Source organism: Tripterygium wilfordii, chromosome 15, assembly GCF_013401445.1.
Source record: "Tripterygium wilfordii isolate XIE 37 chromosome 15, ASM1340144v1, whole genome shotgun sequence".
Classification (NCBI taxonomy): Eukaryota; Viridiplantae; Streptophyta; class Magnoliopsida; order Celastrales; family Celastraceae; genus Tripterygium; species Tripterygium wilfordii.
This window is the reverse complement of record NC_052246.1, coordinates 825,358-839,653: the sequence shown is the minus strand read 5'-3', so window position 1 is coordinate 839,653 and position 14,296 is coordinate 825,358. Positions and strand designations below refer to the sequence as shown.

The 14,296-nt window shown below is 37.0% G+C and overlaps 2 protein-coding genes and 1 long non-coding RNA gene across 3 annotated transcripts; 1 reads left to right on the top strand and 2 right to left on the bottom strand.

Moving 5' to 3' along the window:
- The first annotated feature begins 1,928 nt into the window (after positions 1-1,928).
- On the top strand, positions 1,929-3,846 carry LOC120016743 (protein STRICTOSIDINE SYNTHASE-LIKE 11-like). The gene is made up of 4 exons (XM_038869652.1): positions 1,929-2,173; positions 2,254-2,312; positions 2,853-3,003; positions 3,366-3,846. The coding sequence occupies exons 1-4, from the start codon at positions 1,929-1,931 to the stop codon at positions 3,844-3,846; spliced, it is 936 nt and encodes a 311-aa protein (XP_038725580.1).
- Positions 3,847-4,508: 662 nt separating this feature from the next.
- On the bottom strand, positions 4,509-7,542 carry LOC120016436 (protein CHAPERONE-LIKE PROTEIN OF POR1, chloroplastic-like). Its single transcript, XM_038869210.1, has 5 exons — positions 7,369-7,542; positions 7,034-7,134; positions 6,169-6,551; positions 4,875-4,951; positions 4,509-4,781 (listed from the first exon to the last, which is right to left on the bottom strand). Exons 1-5 carry the CDS (start codon positions 7,425-7,427, stop codon positions 4,631-4,633), a joined length of 771 nt encoding a protein of 256 aa, XP_038725138.1. The 5' UTR covers positions 7,428-7,542; the 3' UTR covers positions 4,509-4,630.
- A 1,303-nt stretch (positions 7,543-8,845) lies between these two features.
- On the bottom strand, positions 8,846-11,751 carry LOC120016247. The gene is made up of 2 exons (XR_005471935.1): positions 9,372-11,751; positions 8,846-9,271 (listed from the first exon to the last, which is right to left on the bottom strand). It is a non-coding gene; the product is annotated as an uncharacterized LOC120016247 (long non-coding RNA).
- Positions 11,752-14,296: the final 2,545 nt, after the last annotated feature.

Genomic DNA, 14,296 nt, shown 5'->3' with positions numbered 1-14,296 from the left:
TTTGTAAGTTGGTAGGTTTTATCATTTTTTCTAAAGTTTTTTAGGTTGTCATTGTTTGAATATAACTTCTAGTTTTTGTCCTTATAGATAATGACGTTTTTTTTTTTTTAAAACAGGGGTTTGGTGAGGGTATAAGATTCGAACCCACGACTTAATGGGTCGGTGATCCCTTAGATGTAATGTGATTATCGTTCAACCAACGGCTTGCTTGCATATTTATATTGATAAAACCTTAAATTTCAAATAATTAGTAAAATAACTAATGATAAAGGTCATTTTTGGTTTTCAACAGGGCTATTCGAGATTTTTGAATGAAAATGTTGAACTCATAACTCTAGTATATAATATGTAAGATGCTTCGATAAAAACCTTTAGTTTGGTCTAGTGATTAAATGCATGCTGGTCATTCTCTTCCAACGAAATTAATCTTCTCTAGGAGTCCCATAAATATATTTACTCAATGCACGCCCAATTTTCACAAAAAAACTTCCACCGTCAAAAAAAATATGAAGAATAAAACTTGATTTATATGCCTACTTGTTGAATATCTTGAGGTGATGTAGATCACAAAAGTCAGTTAGTATGGGTTAATATTTTGCCTAATTTATGTGAAACAGCATTAAATGTTTGGTCCAGAGTGAAGGGTGGTAGACCAGGTGATGGTGCAGTTAGCCAGTTATGACGAAGCTTATTAGGCTTTGGGGTTCAATAATGGGGCTCCGTAACTCATCCAGCCCAGTAAAAGTGCGGGCCTTTACCCAAGAAGGCAGGAATGACCGCAATGGCGCAAGCGCAATCACCAATCTCAATTTCGGGCCAGGCTTGATTTTTGTGTGTCATTAAGCTACTTCTGCAGGCCCGGCCCGTCTGTTTTTGTACTATTTTAACTCTCTTTGAATAATGGGCCCTGAACCCATCCAGCCCAGTAAAAGTGCGGGCCTTTATCCAGAGAATGACCCAATCTCAATTTCGGCCGAGGCTTTTTTTTTTTTGTGTGTGTGGCATTAAGCTACTTCTACAGGCCCGGCCCCTTGTTTTGATATTGAAAAATCCGACCGTTACAAAATACTAGTCTAGTTCATAGACTGTTATTTTGAAGTAAATATTTATTTCTCAGACATTGTTTGTTGTTGAATATTATTTATAGACAGTGCATATTTGAAATATCAACTTGTTCGATACCTTAAAAAGTAATTTTTCATACACTAAGCAACTTAAGTAAGATATTTGCTCAAGTATTGCAAGGAGGGAAGTCATTTTTTTTTGGGATAAGTAAGTAGTATTAGGAAAAGAGATTAAGAAAACAATTTATTCATAAGTAATACTCAAGTACTGAAACTTGGTAAGTGAAATTGACAAGTTCTTTCGTAAACGTTTGTGATATATGATTGACATGGTTGAGTGTGGCTCAAGTTTTTGAAAATCAAGATGAATGTGAGCTGCAGACTAGGTGTTCGATTAATTGCTCCTGTGACTGCACCGGGCTGAGTAACACCGCATCAGCAAGCCTGTTAAAAAACAACAATCATCTTACACCTTATCATGATATACAAACAAACACACAAGGATATAACGCCAACCTCAAAATGTGAAAAAAAGTGATAAACATCATGAGATATATTGTCCTTTGTATGTAAAAGATGATCAGATCACACCATGCTTTGACCTGATTCCATATAACATGTGAATCTGTTAGACTTACAGCCAAAACATTCTCAGCTCTAGGCTCTGAAACTTTGGCCATATTTTAGGGCATGGTCTTAGTTTGGAAGAGTTTGAGAGTTCCATTTACCTCCATATTCCTTCCCAGAATTTGTGGTAAGTTCCATACCGTATCGATCATATTCACTGCACACTTAAAACTATTGAACTTATAAATGCTGGCAAATATGTGCATTGTACTTCATCAGTCACTCTTCATTTCGATAATGGCGTTCATTTCCTTTATATCAAGAAATGTCTTGCTCTCCATTTTGATTCAAGTGTTCTTCCTTGCAACTCCTAATCTCTCTGCCTTCATTGGGATCCCGCTGCCACCAGAAGCCCGCGGTCCTGAATCCCTTGCCTTTGATTCAACAGGAGCTCTCTATACAGGTGTTATTGATGGTAGAATATTGAAATTTCCAGCATTCCAACAACCACCTTTATCTTTTGCCTTCACTTCTCGAAACAGGTAACTAATCGGTTAATCGAGACGAGTTGTTGATCTTGTACAAGACATTGTGAACTAATTAAGTTTCATCTCTGGTGCAGGTCAGTGGCAGCTTGTGCTGGTATCACTAGTCCAACACCGGCCTGCGGAAGACCTTTGGGTATAGGCTTCCACTATTTCACAAAGACCCTTGTTGAAAAGGTGTTAAAGGGATAAAAATCCCACATCGATTGTTGAGGGGCTTGGTGTCTAGTTTATAAGCTTGCCCAAGTCTTCAACCAATTGTCCAGCCTTTTCCAGGAAGGTGGGCTGGGAACTGCCACGGCCCAATGGGCTGAGATGGTGGGGAGGCTGGCTCTGGGTTGTGCCATCGTGGGATTTTCTACTTGGTATCGAAGCAGGTGTGCTCGTCCCCGATGAAAAAGTCCACTCGTTGGACCTTGGGCTTTGATACCCAGTCCACGAGTGCGGGGGAGTGTTGAAAAGGTGTTAAAGGGATAAAAATCCCACATCGATTGTTGAGGGGCTTGGTGTCTAGTTTATAAGCTTGCCCAAGTCTTCAACCAATTGTCCAGCCTTTTCCAGGAAGGTGGGCTGGGAACTGCCACGGCCCAATGGGCTGAGATGGTGGGGAGGCTGGCTCTGGGTTGTGCCATCGTGGGATTTTCTACAACCCTCTTCATTGCCGATGCCTTTGTAGGTCTGTTGTCGGCAGGACCTAATGGAGCGCTTGCTACACAAATTGCAACTTCTGCAGATGGTCAGAATTTCGTCTTTTGCAACGCTCTGGATGTTGACCAGCGATCTGGAACTGTTTATTTTACAGAATTCAGTACTGTCTATGATATAAGGTACTCTTTGTATAGACTCTCTTCTTCCTTTCCCTTCGTATAATCAACTGGAAAGGTTGGTTGCATTGGAAAAACGCGTTACTCAAAATCAAAGTATTGATGATATGAACAAACTAAAAAATTCACTTGACGATAGTCTAACCGGTTATCTCTTCAGACTTTCCCAAGGTCGAGAGTTTGATTCTAAGCTAACGCAACTAGCGTTTATATCTCAACCCAACTAACCTGTCAGACGGGTTTGCGCGTGCCTAGCCCAACCCTAGTTTGGGCTTAGCAGGTGGTCTAAACTCTAAAGGACATGCTTGTTGATTTGTTCTCAGTTACCAAAAAAAAACTTAAATATTTTGCCACTCTACTTGCAGGAATGGACCACAAGCAATAGTCAACAATGATTCAACAGGCCGGTTATTGAAATATGACCCGAAGACTAATACTGTCACGACATTGCTTAGAAACCTTTCCGGGGCAGCCGGGACAGCAGTGAGTAGAGATGGTTCATTTGTGCTTGTGACAGAGTTCATTGCAAATAGAACTCGAAAATTTTGGCTAAACGGTCCGAAAGCAAATACAGCAGAGATTCTCATTACCTCCCATCTAAGGCCTGATAACATCAAGAGAACCATCAGAGGAGATTTTTGGATTGCTGCGATGATGCTGAAAGCAGCAACACAGACTTTAGTGGCCATAAGGCAATTGGTCAGGGAGTCTGGTGCCATATTGCGAACAGTTTCTCTTGAGGCGGAGTATGGCACCACTTTTATCAGTGAAGTTCAAGAGTATGCTGGCGCACTCTACGTTGGCTCTCGATTTACAACTTCCATTGGGGTTTACAGGCCTTTCTGAAGGTGTTCTTCCAGTTGAATAGAAGATCTGGTGACTCAAGTACTCTAAATAACCATAAATAGATAAAAATTGACAACTTTTCCTTGTCTTGGACAAAGAAGTAATGTCACTAGATCGTTATGAAATTTGACATGAAATATGTGCTGCAAGTAACAGAAAATATAAACTCTAGCACCATTTATGGGGCAATTACCGGACCAAGATAGCATCGACAATATAGAGTTCATCTGTTCCGTTGTTGAAGGATAAACCTAATGTGAAACTGCGGGCTTTGCATGGGCTGAGAATTTGGCCCAACTTTAAATTCGGGCTGATTTTGAGTTTAGGACATAAAGCATTAGCTAGGCCCGGTCCACCCAATAGTCAATACACCACCAGGCTCACAAAATTTTTGATACCCGGCCCAGGTTTTGATCACCCATTCACCCTTTCGAACCAACAAATTGTTTTCCTAGTATAGGTTAAGATTTGGAAAATGCTAGACCCCCAAAATATGACCCTTAAAAGTCCTCCAAATCTATGTAGCATTAAAATTGTTATTGATTAAAAACACACATGTAGGGTCCATTTCACATCCAACACTCTATATTAAACAGAGGGTCTTTTGAGGGTCTCAAGTATTATCCTTAAGATTTTGACAAAAAGCCAGTTAAGGCAACATCAATACATAACACTTGCAAAGCATTGATAATAAGAAGCATGATTTAATAGTTGATACTCTGTCAGAACTCAAAATCACTGAATTTAAAGTGTCAAAGTTTGATCACAAACTGAAGAATGAATTTCACTTGAGAAAAGTACAGGCTAGAAACAAGAAAACATACACCACCAATGATGTTAGAAGTTCAAGCGTCCAAGTAGGGTGTATCAGGAAAGTTGGAATTGTGGGGCCAACAATCGACCCGACTACCCACCCTGCCACAAGACCTCCAAATCTACACCACAGCAAAAGAAACATGAAAGTTAAAAACAGCTCTAAACAAATAAATGTCTGATGACTTGTTATTGAAATTCCCTCATTGACTTACCCAATAATGACAGCTCTAGCTAAACTCTTTGTTTTCTCATTGAGGAAGTATATGCAAGCTCCTAAAGAGACTGCAACCTGGATAACAATTAAAAACAAAATGGGTTAAATCGATTTATCTTTCACTTAAAACTTGGAACCTACCTGAAACATGCTCTAACGATAGGATACTCCTAGAATTCATATAGGCAGCTTTTCAGTTACAGTGCACAGAGCGCTGAGTGGATGGCATTGAATTCAATTGGCTCTTTACACAGGCAAACTCAGCCATTTAAACAAACACTACTGATTGATTAAAAAAAACTACTGGTTTTGTATGTAACTGATTTCTGGCCGACGAGGAATTCATATTAAATGGATACATAATTGTCACCTTATCATATCTTTTCTATGACCAATTAGTGAAGAATATTTTCAAATTATGAAGTTTTGAGGCTTTACTATCCAACAGCCTTTGTTGTCAGATCAAAACTACTTTCCAGCCCATCAAATTGACCACCTAAGACTGTCATTTGGAAAATGTTCTCTAATCTAAAAGTTTGCTCAACACATTTACATGTTAGAGTTTCCATTCTCTTGAAAATATCAAAATGCTCGCTGGTAAATATTTTTTCCCAATCAGACGAGAATTTAATTGAATTTATAGACTGAGGATAATTAATAAGCTACTAAAGGATAACTAAAGCCAAGCACTCAAAGACATCAATTGAAGCAATGCACACAAAACCAAACATTAATGTCAATCAGAAAGTACCAACCCAAAAATACAAATTATAGATAAAATTCAAACTCAAAACTGATGACAACCAAAAGCAAAGCAAAAAATTATGCATTGAAATGAATACAATGCAAACATAATTTCCATATCTCGTGATGATACTAGATTTTCGAAGTATGGTTGATGTAAATGGACATTTCAGAAGATAATTGGGTTAATACCACTTTTACACACCGAAAGATAATCAATGTTTCAATTTGCACACCGTTGTTTAAAATGTTTCAATTTGGTCACCCAATGATAGAATTGTTTCAACTTGATCTCTCGGGCAGATTTTCTCACTTTGGGGTAGTCAAACTACACATGTGGCACGTTGACTGCCCAAATATTGATTGCCACATGTGCAGTTTGACTGTCCCAAAGTGAGAAAATCTACCCTTAGAACAAATTTTATTATTGAGTGACCAAATTGAAACATTTCTAACAACGGTATGCAAATTGAAACACTGACTATCTTTCGGTGTATAAAAATGGTATTAACCCATAATTGTTACCAAGATAAGTATGTCAAACAAACCTGAAAAGCAGGTCCACCTTCAGCAGAATTCATGATACTCCAGCCGCCCATGAATGCAAACAGGAACAACCTTCTGAATATAACTTCAATTGGAGGAACTTCTACAAAATTGAGCAAGCTTTTGACCCAAGGTGGAGACTCTTCCACTTTCTTTTTTAGCCTGCTTTTCAAATTTATTTTTGTTTTCTTTCTTTCTCTAAAGCTGGCCATAAGTAGCTTCTCAAAAGCGGCTTCTACTGATTCTACACTTCTCTCATGTCCATCATACTGTTGTAAGAGAAAATTGCGAGATCCCCAAATTTCTTCCTCAGACGCATAAGGACTTACACCAAGACGTTTATAAGGATCCCAAACATTCATCCGAGGGAACTTTGGGGTGTTACCTATAAGGAAAGCAAACACATTGATGACATAAAACTTTGGCACAAAGCAAAGATATGGAGAAATGTCGGAGATGTGCTTCATGCAAGCACATACAGATCAACACTCCAAAGTAGAAAATACTGGGTGTTTCCATAGACCATACGGTCCATACTTTGAAAACATAAACTAAACTATTAAGGCCTTTGAGAAGCATAGTATGTTTCCCGTTTTCACAGCTATCCTGCAAATAGTTATACAACAATATACGTGCATATTTCAGTCAGTAAAATACTGTTCCCAGCTACACTAAGAAGTCGACAACATTGTTCATATTAAAGATGAGATCTTCCTGTGAGCACTAGAGTGTCTATTAAACTACAGTATTACCATGCCACATATAAACATCCATGGTCGCAGAAATTTGCTTTGCAGGGTATTCTAAAGAGGAAATATCTTCTTATTCCGAGAGGTGGTATCAAAAGAGAAAGAAGATTAAATATACCTTCATACGGGGCATTTACTGCACATCTAGGGCTTCTAAAACTTCTAAGAATGGGGATATAAGAGTATGCTGCTGTGGTCTTCTTATTTCCATTGCAGAAACTGCACAAAAAAACCAAAAGCTAAGATTTCAGCACCGTCAAATTCGCTCAAATATAAATAATCATCAAGGGGACAAGAAAATCAAACACACTATTATCAAACACGATTATAATGTCCGGCGAAAACTCAAGAGAAACAGAAAGAGCAGTTAAATTCAACAAAAACGGCGTCTTTTCAGCTTCAAAAGAGAAATTGAAGCCAAAATATGTATACACGACGAGAAAGATAGCTTACGGGTTTTGTGGCAGAAACGGAGTGGATAGAGTTGGCCTGGAGAGCGCAAGAGAAGCCATCCAATGTAGACGACACAGTTGTTCGATTCCTTCGAAGTTTCAGTCTCGTCTCGCGTCCCAACCAGCGTTGGGGCAGGCAAGAGAGAAGAATTGCTTCGGATGGCAGAATTGGTCTAGCTGGTTCTGGGTATGAAGGCTTGCTTGTTGGGCTTCTCTTGGGCCTTTTAGGCTACAATAACGAGGATGTGGGCTTCTGGAAATCTGCAGGCCCTATGCTACCTTCGGCTACTGGGTTAGTATTTGGATCATCCGTGTGTTTCTTTTCTTAATGGGTGGTGGACCCCTGAGGCTTTGTTTGGGCTATTCTGGGCTTCGTCTTGCTGCTGGTCTGGATGGTGCTTAAATTTTTTTATGGGCCATGAAGGTAGCCTGCTGCTAGATCGTGCTCTAGCTTATTGTGCAGCCCTTGGTGCTTAGTTTCGATGGAAGTGGGCTATTATTATGTACCATGTGAAGGGGCCCCAGTAAAGGATCCAAGTGCTGCGTTTGTCAATGTTTGAGTCACTGCTAAGAGCATCATACACAGTGAACACACTTATGTCACATTCCAAACACCTCAATTCTTGTGAATTATCAATTTAACAAGTGTTACATTGCAATACATTCACTATGAACACACTTAAGCCAACACTCCATACTCATTTTCTTCTCCTTCTCTCTTCCTTTCCATATATTTTGGAGTGTCAAAATCTACCCATTGTAAACATATATCACTAAATTTATCAAGATAGTATGATTTTAAACACTCTAAAGAGCATCCAATGTGGATGCTCTAATGTGTGCAAGACGGTGGGTCTCTTCTTTTATTTTGGACAATGTCTCTTTGAAATCATGTAGAGATTTTTTTTGTAATCTTTGTGGGATAGTATGATTTCAAGCACTCTAAAGAGCACCCATTATGGATCCTCTAATGTGTGCAACGCGATGGGTCTCTTCTTTTATTTTGGGCAATGTCTCTTTGAAATAATGTGAACTTTTTTTGTGATTTCCGTGAGACTTTGTGTTTCTCATGGAGACTTTGTTTTTTCATGGGGTCTTTGTTTTCTTTTGTTTGTAATTTCTATTGGTTTTGGCTTTTTAAGACTTTGATCTTGGGGTATGCCCCTCCCTAGGCTCCTACAGTTCTACAACTTGGTATATATTTATTTTTTTATGCAAAACTCACCTACCAAAAAAGATTTTGTGATATAGATGAGAAGAATACTTGAAAATTCCAGAAAAAAATAATGTCAAAGGTGTGAAATTACTATTTTGCAGACACTGATTTTCTTCAAAAAAAAATTTTATGAAAGTGTTGCCATTTCAGAATTCCAGAATCCCCAATGGAGAGATTTGAAATACCATGAGTATGCATTTGAATTATATAACATGAAAAAAATAAATAAATATTATATCCAAAATAAAAAAAGAAGCCTAAATCAGGAAAAACTTGTTCTTTATCTAATTTTGATGAAGACTAAACTCCATGAACTGCATACAAGTATGAACCATCCGAGTCAAAACTACGGTTGTGAAACATCCATAGTTCGTGGTTGGTAGTACTGCAAATAGAGGAGATTTGGGCACCTGCCATTGTATTTCACCTGGAAATCAAAATGGGGGCATTTTATTCAAAGAAGACCTGTTTTTAACAGTTTTAAGTTAATGTTTCTCTTGAAGGTTTTTCTCTTCATTCCCACACATTGACACAAATCAACAGTTTTACGTAGAAAAGTCTCTCTCTGAGTCTTGGATTTTCGTCAAGCTGAGCAAATTTCTGCCGCAAAACCCTTCTCATAACCTCATTTGTTGCCGTCGTTGGAAAAGAGGGAAGGGACACAACATCAGACACCTGAACCGGCAGACTAGAGATTCCAAGTCAAGAAAGTTAAAACAGTGCAGAATGAGGTTAAAATCGCCATCAGTGAAGCAAAGCAAGCAATCCAAAATAACAAAGGAATATACCCATCTTCTCTAATTTTCCATGATTCTTTCCCTACCCAGATTCTGGCGCCAAGATTCCACCATCTTAATGGTCCAAAAACTAGAGGATGGAATTATTTAACAGAGATTTGATTGGCAATTGGTACAAGGAATTTGGTTCGAGATTACGAGACTGCGTATAAAGTATCAAAAGTATTCAAAACCAAGCAGATGCTCCAACAAGTTGACAATCCATAACTTCGGTGATTTTTTTGCCCATCAATTTCAGGCAGCAATCACCATGGCATGTTCCCAACTTGGAAACTTCTTTCCAAGACCAATCATCAACTTTTTCACCATATGATCAAGAAAATAACGCCCAACATAAATGGCTGAGAATTAAATTTGCATGATTGTTGGCAATCACTAAAATAAAACATGGCATCGTTGCTAAAATTCTCGAGGAAAATACAATGACCAATGAAATTAACCAGTGTTTGGCACTGTAACCAAATTAAAAGGGAATGAAGAGTATGATCAATCATGATGCATCACTGTAAACTGTCATTAGGAGTAACTGTGCAGATGATTATGCAAAATTCTTTTTCTACTGCTTACACAAACTAATTTTTTCTTCACCTTCCAATGTGCTAGAAGCATAAAGCAGTAAAGGTTTGTGGATCACAAAAGGCTTATGAAAAAACATCAGTGCTGCAATTACACCAGGAACCACTAGTCAAATCCCTTCAATCAAGAACGCACTTTAAGAAAAGTGGGGAGAAAAAAACAGTAATATAGTTTGAAAGACAGCAAGCTGTTTAACTACACACATGAAACCCTAAAAGAAAATGATAAATAACAAAAAGGTACAATGGTGCGACCAAAAAAAAAAAAAAAGCATGAAAGAGAGAAATATATCAACATGGTGAAGAGAAATTATATAGAAATAAAATATCATATATATATATATATATCACATCTAGCGACTCAAAACGAAATATGGCAAATTTTAAAGATTTACTGATTTAACCAATTAAGAACATGAACAAGCATTCAAAAACACAAGACAATTGGGTGAGAAAACCAACAATATTTCAGTGAATTCACGCGCCATCCAGTTCACTTGACCATTCAATCATAATTGAACACCAACAACAAATATCAGGATAATCGCTAATTTACTTTATCTAGAAAATATCTTCTATAGACTTTCACAAGTAATGTCTTTTTATTTCCACATCCTCCCCACCTTCTGCCCCTCATAATCATCACCACACGATTGGTTAAATGCAAATAAAAACCCTGCTAACGTGAAGGGGCATAGATACACTTTCACACACCCACACCTGCATAATCTTTTTGAACAAAAATTCAATGAAACGAAATACACGCTTTTCATAATTTGTAATGTGAAAAGTTTGTTTCCCGATGACAAAAAGATTAGTTTTACAACAAGCTAAGTGCAGCTCACAAAAAACCAAAGATTAATTAGCCTCAAAAATGGGAAGAGAGAAATACAGCGAGAATGAAAAGATCTAAATACTCTTCCTCATGATTTCAAGCACTTTCTCATGTCTTCAAGCGATATTCAAAATTAAGCTCAATAGAATGAGGAAAATAAATTTGGTATTTTTATGCCTTATCTTATGTAATTCAAAATGGAGTTCTTTTATTTCCAGGAGCTTCATTAAAAAAAAGCACAGAGGAAAGTAAATTTGTATCCCAAACTCCAATTCCTTTTCACGTCTTGATAACAAAATCCTTCAAATAGAATTTTCAAAAAAAAAATAAAAAATTCAATAAGCTTCTTTGAACAAATTTTCTTTTCAAATAAGTCATTCAATTTCACAAATCAAACACAGGTCACAAAATTTGAATAAATGAAGACTTTCCAGCATGCAAAGAACAAACAAGGCCTAGACTGCCCTTATCATTCTATGCAACCAAACAGCCACATATAAGAGTAAGAAAGAAGGCAAGGGGTAAGCGCAGAGCGCTGGATGCAGAGGTTTATCGATCGATTCATGTCTTTTCGCGATTTTTAACTACAAAAGTTTCCAGGAAGAGATCGATGAACCGCTGCCTCCAGTGACTTGACCCGCTCAAAACAAACCAATAAGAAAAAAAAAATCCATTTCACATCACTCAAACTACGAAAAAACAACAAACCAAGAGAGATCCAATATACATCTTATGACACAGATCTGGATAATTATACTACACAATAAAACAAAACATACAGATAATAATAAACACATACGCAGACATTCATGTGGCGCTATGAACATATATATAGACAGCGAGGGAGAGGAGAGAGAAGTAGAGATAGAACTTTGAACCAGGAATCTTGAATGAGAGGATGAGTCACGACGCACGTCTGCCGTACGTTTCTCTTTCGCCTTTGCTTTTAGACCTTGATGAGTCACAAACAGACACAGTGTGGCTTTTAACGTTTTCTCTTTTAATAATTGTGTATTTACGGTTTTGCACCTCTGATCCGGTAATAATCAACGTGCACGTATTACATTTGTATTTGCAAACGAACGAATAATTAACTGACACGTGCAATAACAAAAATACTAACGTGTCGCGGTGTAATTGGCACAATTAGCAACATAATTTAAGCCCATGGTCCCGGGGCTCGTTAACAATACATTTAGGAAAAGGAGCAGTTATTTGCACACAGAGTTACACTCAATGCACACACCTACTCAACACACCCAAATAAAAAATCTAATACACACATTGTACTTCCTAAATTACCCTTTCATCCAATAAAATAAATTTGTTTCTCTCTTAATCAATTTGTCAATTTGTGAAAAGGGTATGCAGGATCAAAAAATTGTCAATGCCTTACCAACAGAAAGGATTAAAACTCATTCGATTAAATCTCCAAATGAAAAAAAAAATTGAATCACATTGAAAATATAAAATTTGCTATTCCTAAGGCGCTAGTGCTTCTATTCAAAACCAGTCAAACAAGGAGAAGAAGCAATCATGGTTGACATTTCTCTTCCTCTTCTATAACAATGAAAACCACCTCTCCTCTTTCACTCTATCTCTGTCTCTCTTCTTTCTCTCTCTATATTTCTCTTAGAGTGTGTTTGGATTGAGGGATTTGGGGGAGGGGAAGGGAAGGGAAGAGAAAGGGAAGGAAGAGAAGGGAAGAGAATGGAAGGGAAATTACATTTCCCTCTCTCATGTTTGGATAGATAAAAAAATAAAGGAAAGAAAAGTAGTTTAATTTACTAGTTTATCCTTATTTTTTATGTTTAAAGTGTTATGTCCAAGGGTAAAATAGGTTTTAAACTTATAAGTAATTTAATTAGTAATCTCTTCCCTCCAAATGACTCCATCTTGGGAGGAAAGAATTTTAACAAAAATTTAAGGAAATCTTCTTCTTAAATCCCCTCAAAACCCTCCCCTCAATTTTTTATAAACTATCCAAATAAGGGAATTGGAAGGACACTCACTTTCCCTTCCCTCCCCTCCCCTCCCCTCCAAATCCCTCAATCCAAACACACTCTTAGAGTTCGTGACAAGATTTACAAGTTCTGTTGGGATATTGGGAGCAACAAAGCATATCAAGTTGGGAGTAACTTTTAATTTATCTTTAATTGAGTTTGAAATTAAGAAGACTTCACTTGTTAAAAAAATTTAATTAAAAATATTAGGGTTATAATTTAATTTGATTGTATTGAGAAAGAAATATGGGTGTAAAAAGTAAATAGGTTTTTAAGTAATTTCATATAAGGTTAATTTTATAAATTAAATATTTTTAAAAAATATGTATACTTCGTATCCAACTTCGTGTGCAAATAACAACTCCCTTTAGAAAAGCTCAACTGCTCAAGTTTGCCCTACAATTAGCAACATAACCAAAGCCCATGGTCATTGTTTGGGCTCAGGCCTCGTTCCCTACAATTAAACAACATAACCAAGCCCATGGTCTCAGGGCTTGTTAAAATACATTTACAATGCATTTGGTTTATAATTGTGTGAGATGAGTGTGATCATATTTGATACAAAATAAAAAGTGAGCATGAGTGTGAGAATATTAATAGTAAAATTTACATATTACCCCATTTTATTTTTAGAAAATAAAACAATATTTTATAATAAGTGTAAAATAGTATTTTACTCATCAAAACTCATTCTCACCATTTGGGTGAGTTTGGCTATTCTCCACAAAGGGATAATAGAGAATGAAATGAGTTTGAGATTTCATCATCCAAAACTCAATCAAACAATAAAATATATAATCACACCCTCAAAACACCAACCAAAGGCCCTTTTAGAAAAACTCAAGTTTGCCCTACAAAACCCTATGTGGCACTGTAACTAACCTCCATTAATGCTCGTTTTTGCTTCGTCCTTTTTTTCCTCCCTCAAAACACTTATTGAGTTGTTTCCCTTTACACTATTAACTTTTGGACAATGTTAGAGACCCCTAAAAATCCTCCAAATCTATGTGACATTAAAATCAACATTTATTAAAAACACATATGTAGGACTCACTTCACATCCAACACTCCACGTTAAATGGGAGACTTTTGGGAGTCACTTTTTGAGGGTCTCAAACATTATTCTCAACTTTATTATTATTATTACGAGAAATCATGAATCTTCGGAAAATGTAAAGAACAGGTAATTCTTCTTTTTATTTGGCAACTATTGTCACCTAAATGTGGCCTAAGGTGATGGTGATTTGCGGGTGTGTCAAGAATTATAGTTTCATACACTAAAGTACGTTTCGTTGAGATTGAAATGAAGAAACAAAAACAGATACCAAGAACAATTTACACAACGATGGTTGGTATTGAAACTTGATTGGAAATAAATACAATAAAATTTGGAATGAACGACATAGCTTGAAATTGACAAGGATTTGTAGAATGTAATTGAAATGCTAGAATGCTAGAAAGCTTGGAAGTTGAAATTGTCTTTGGGCTTGAGTAGTTTGTTTG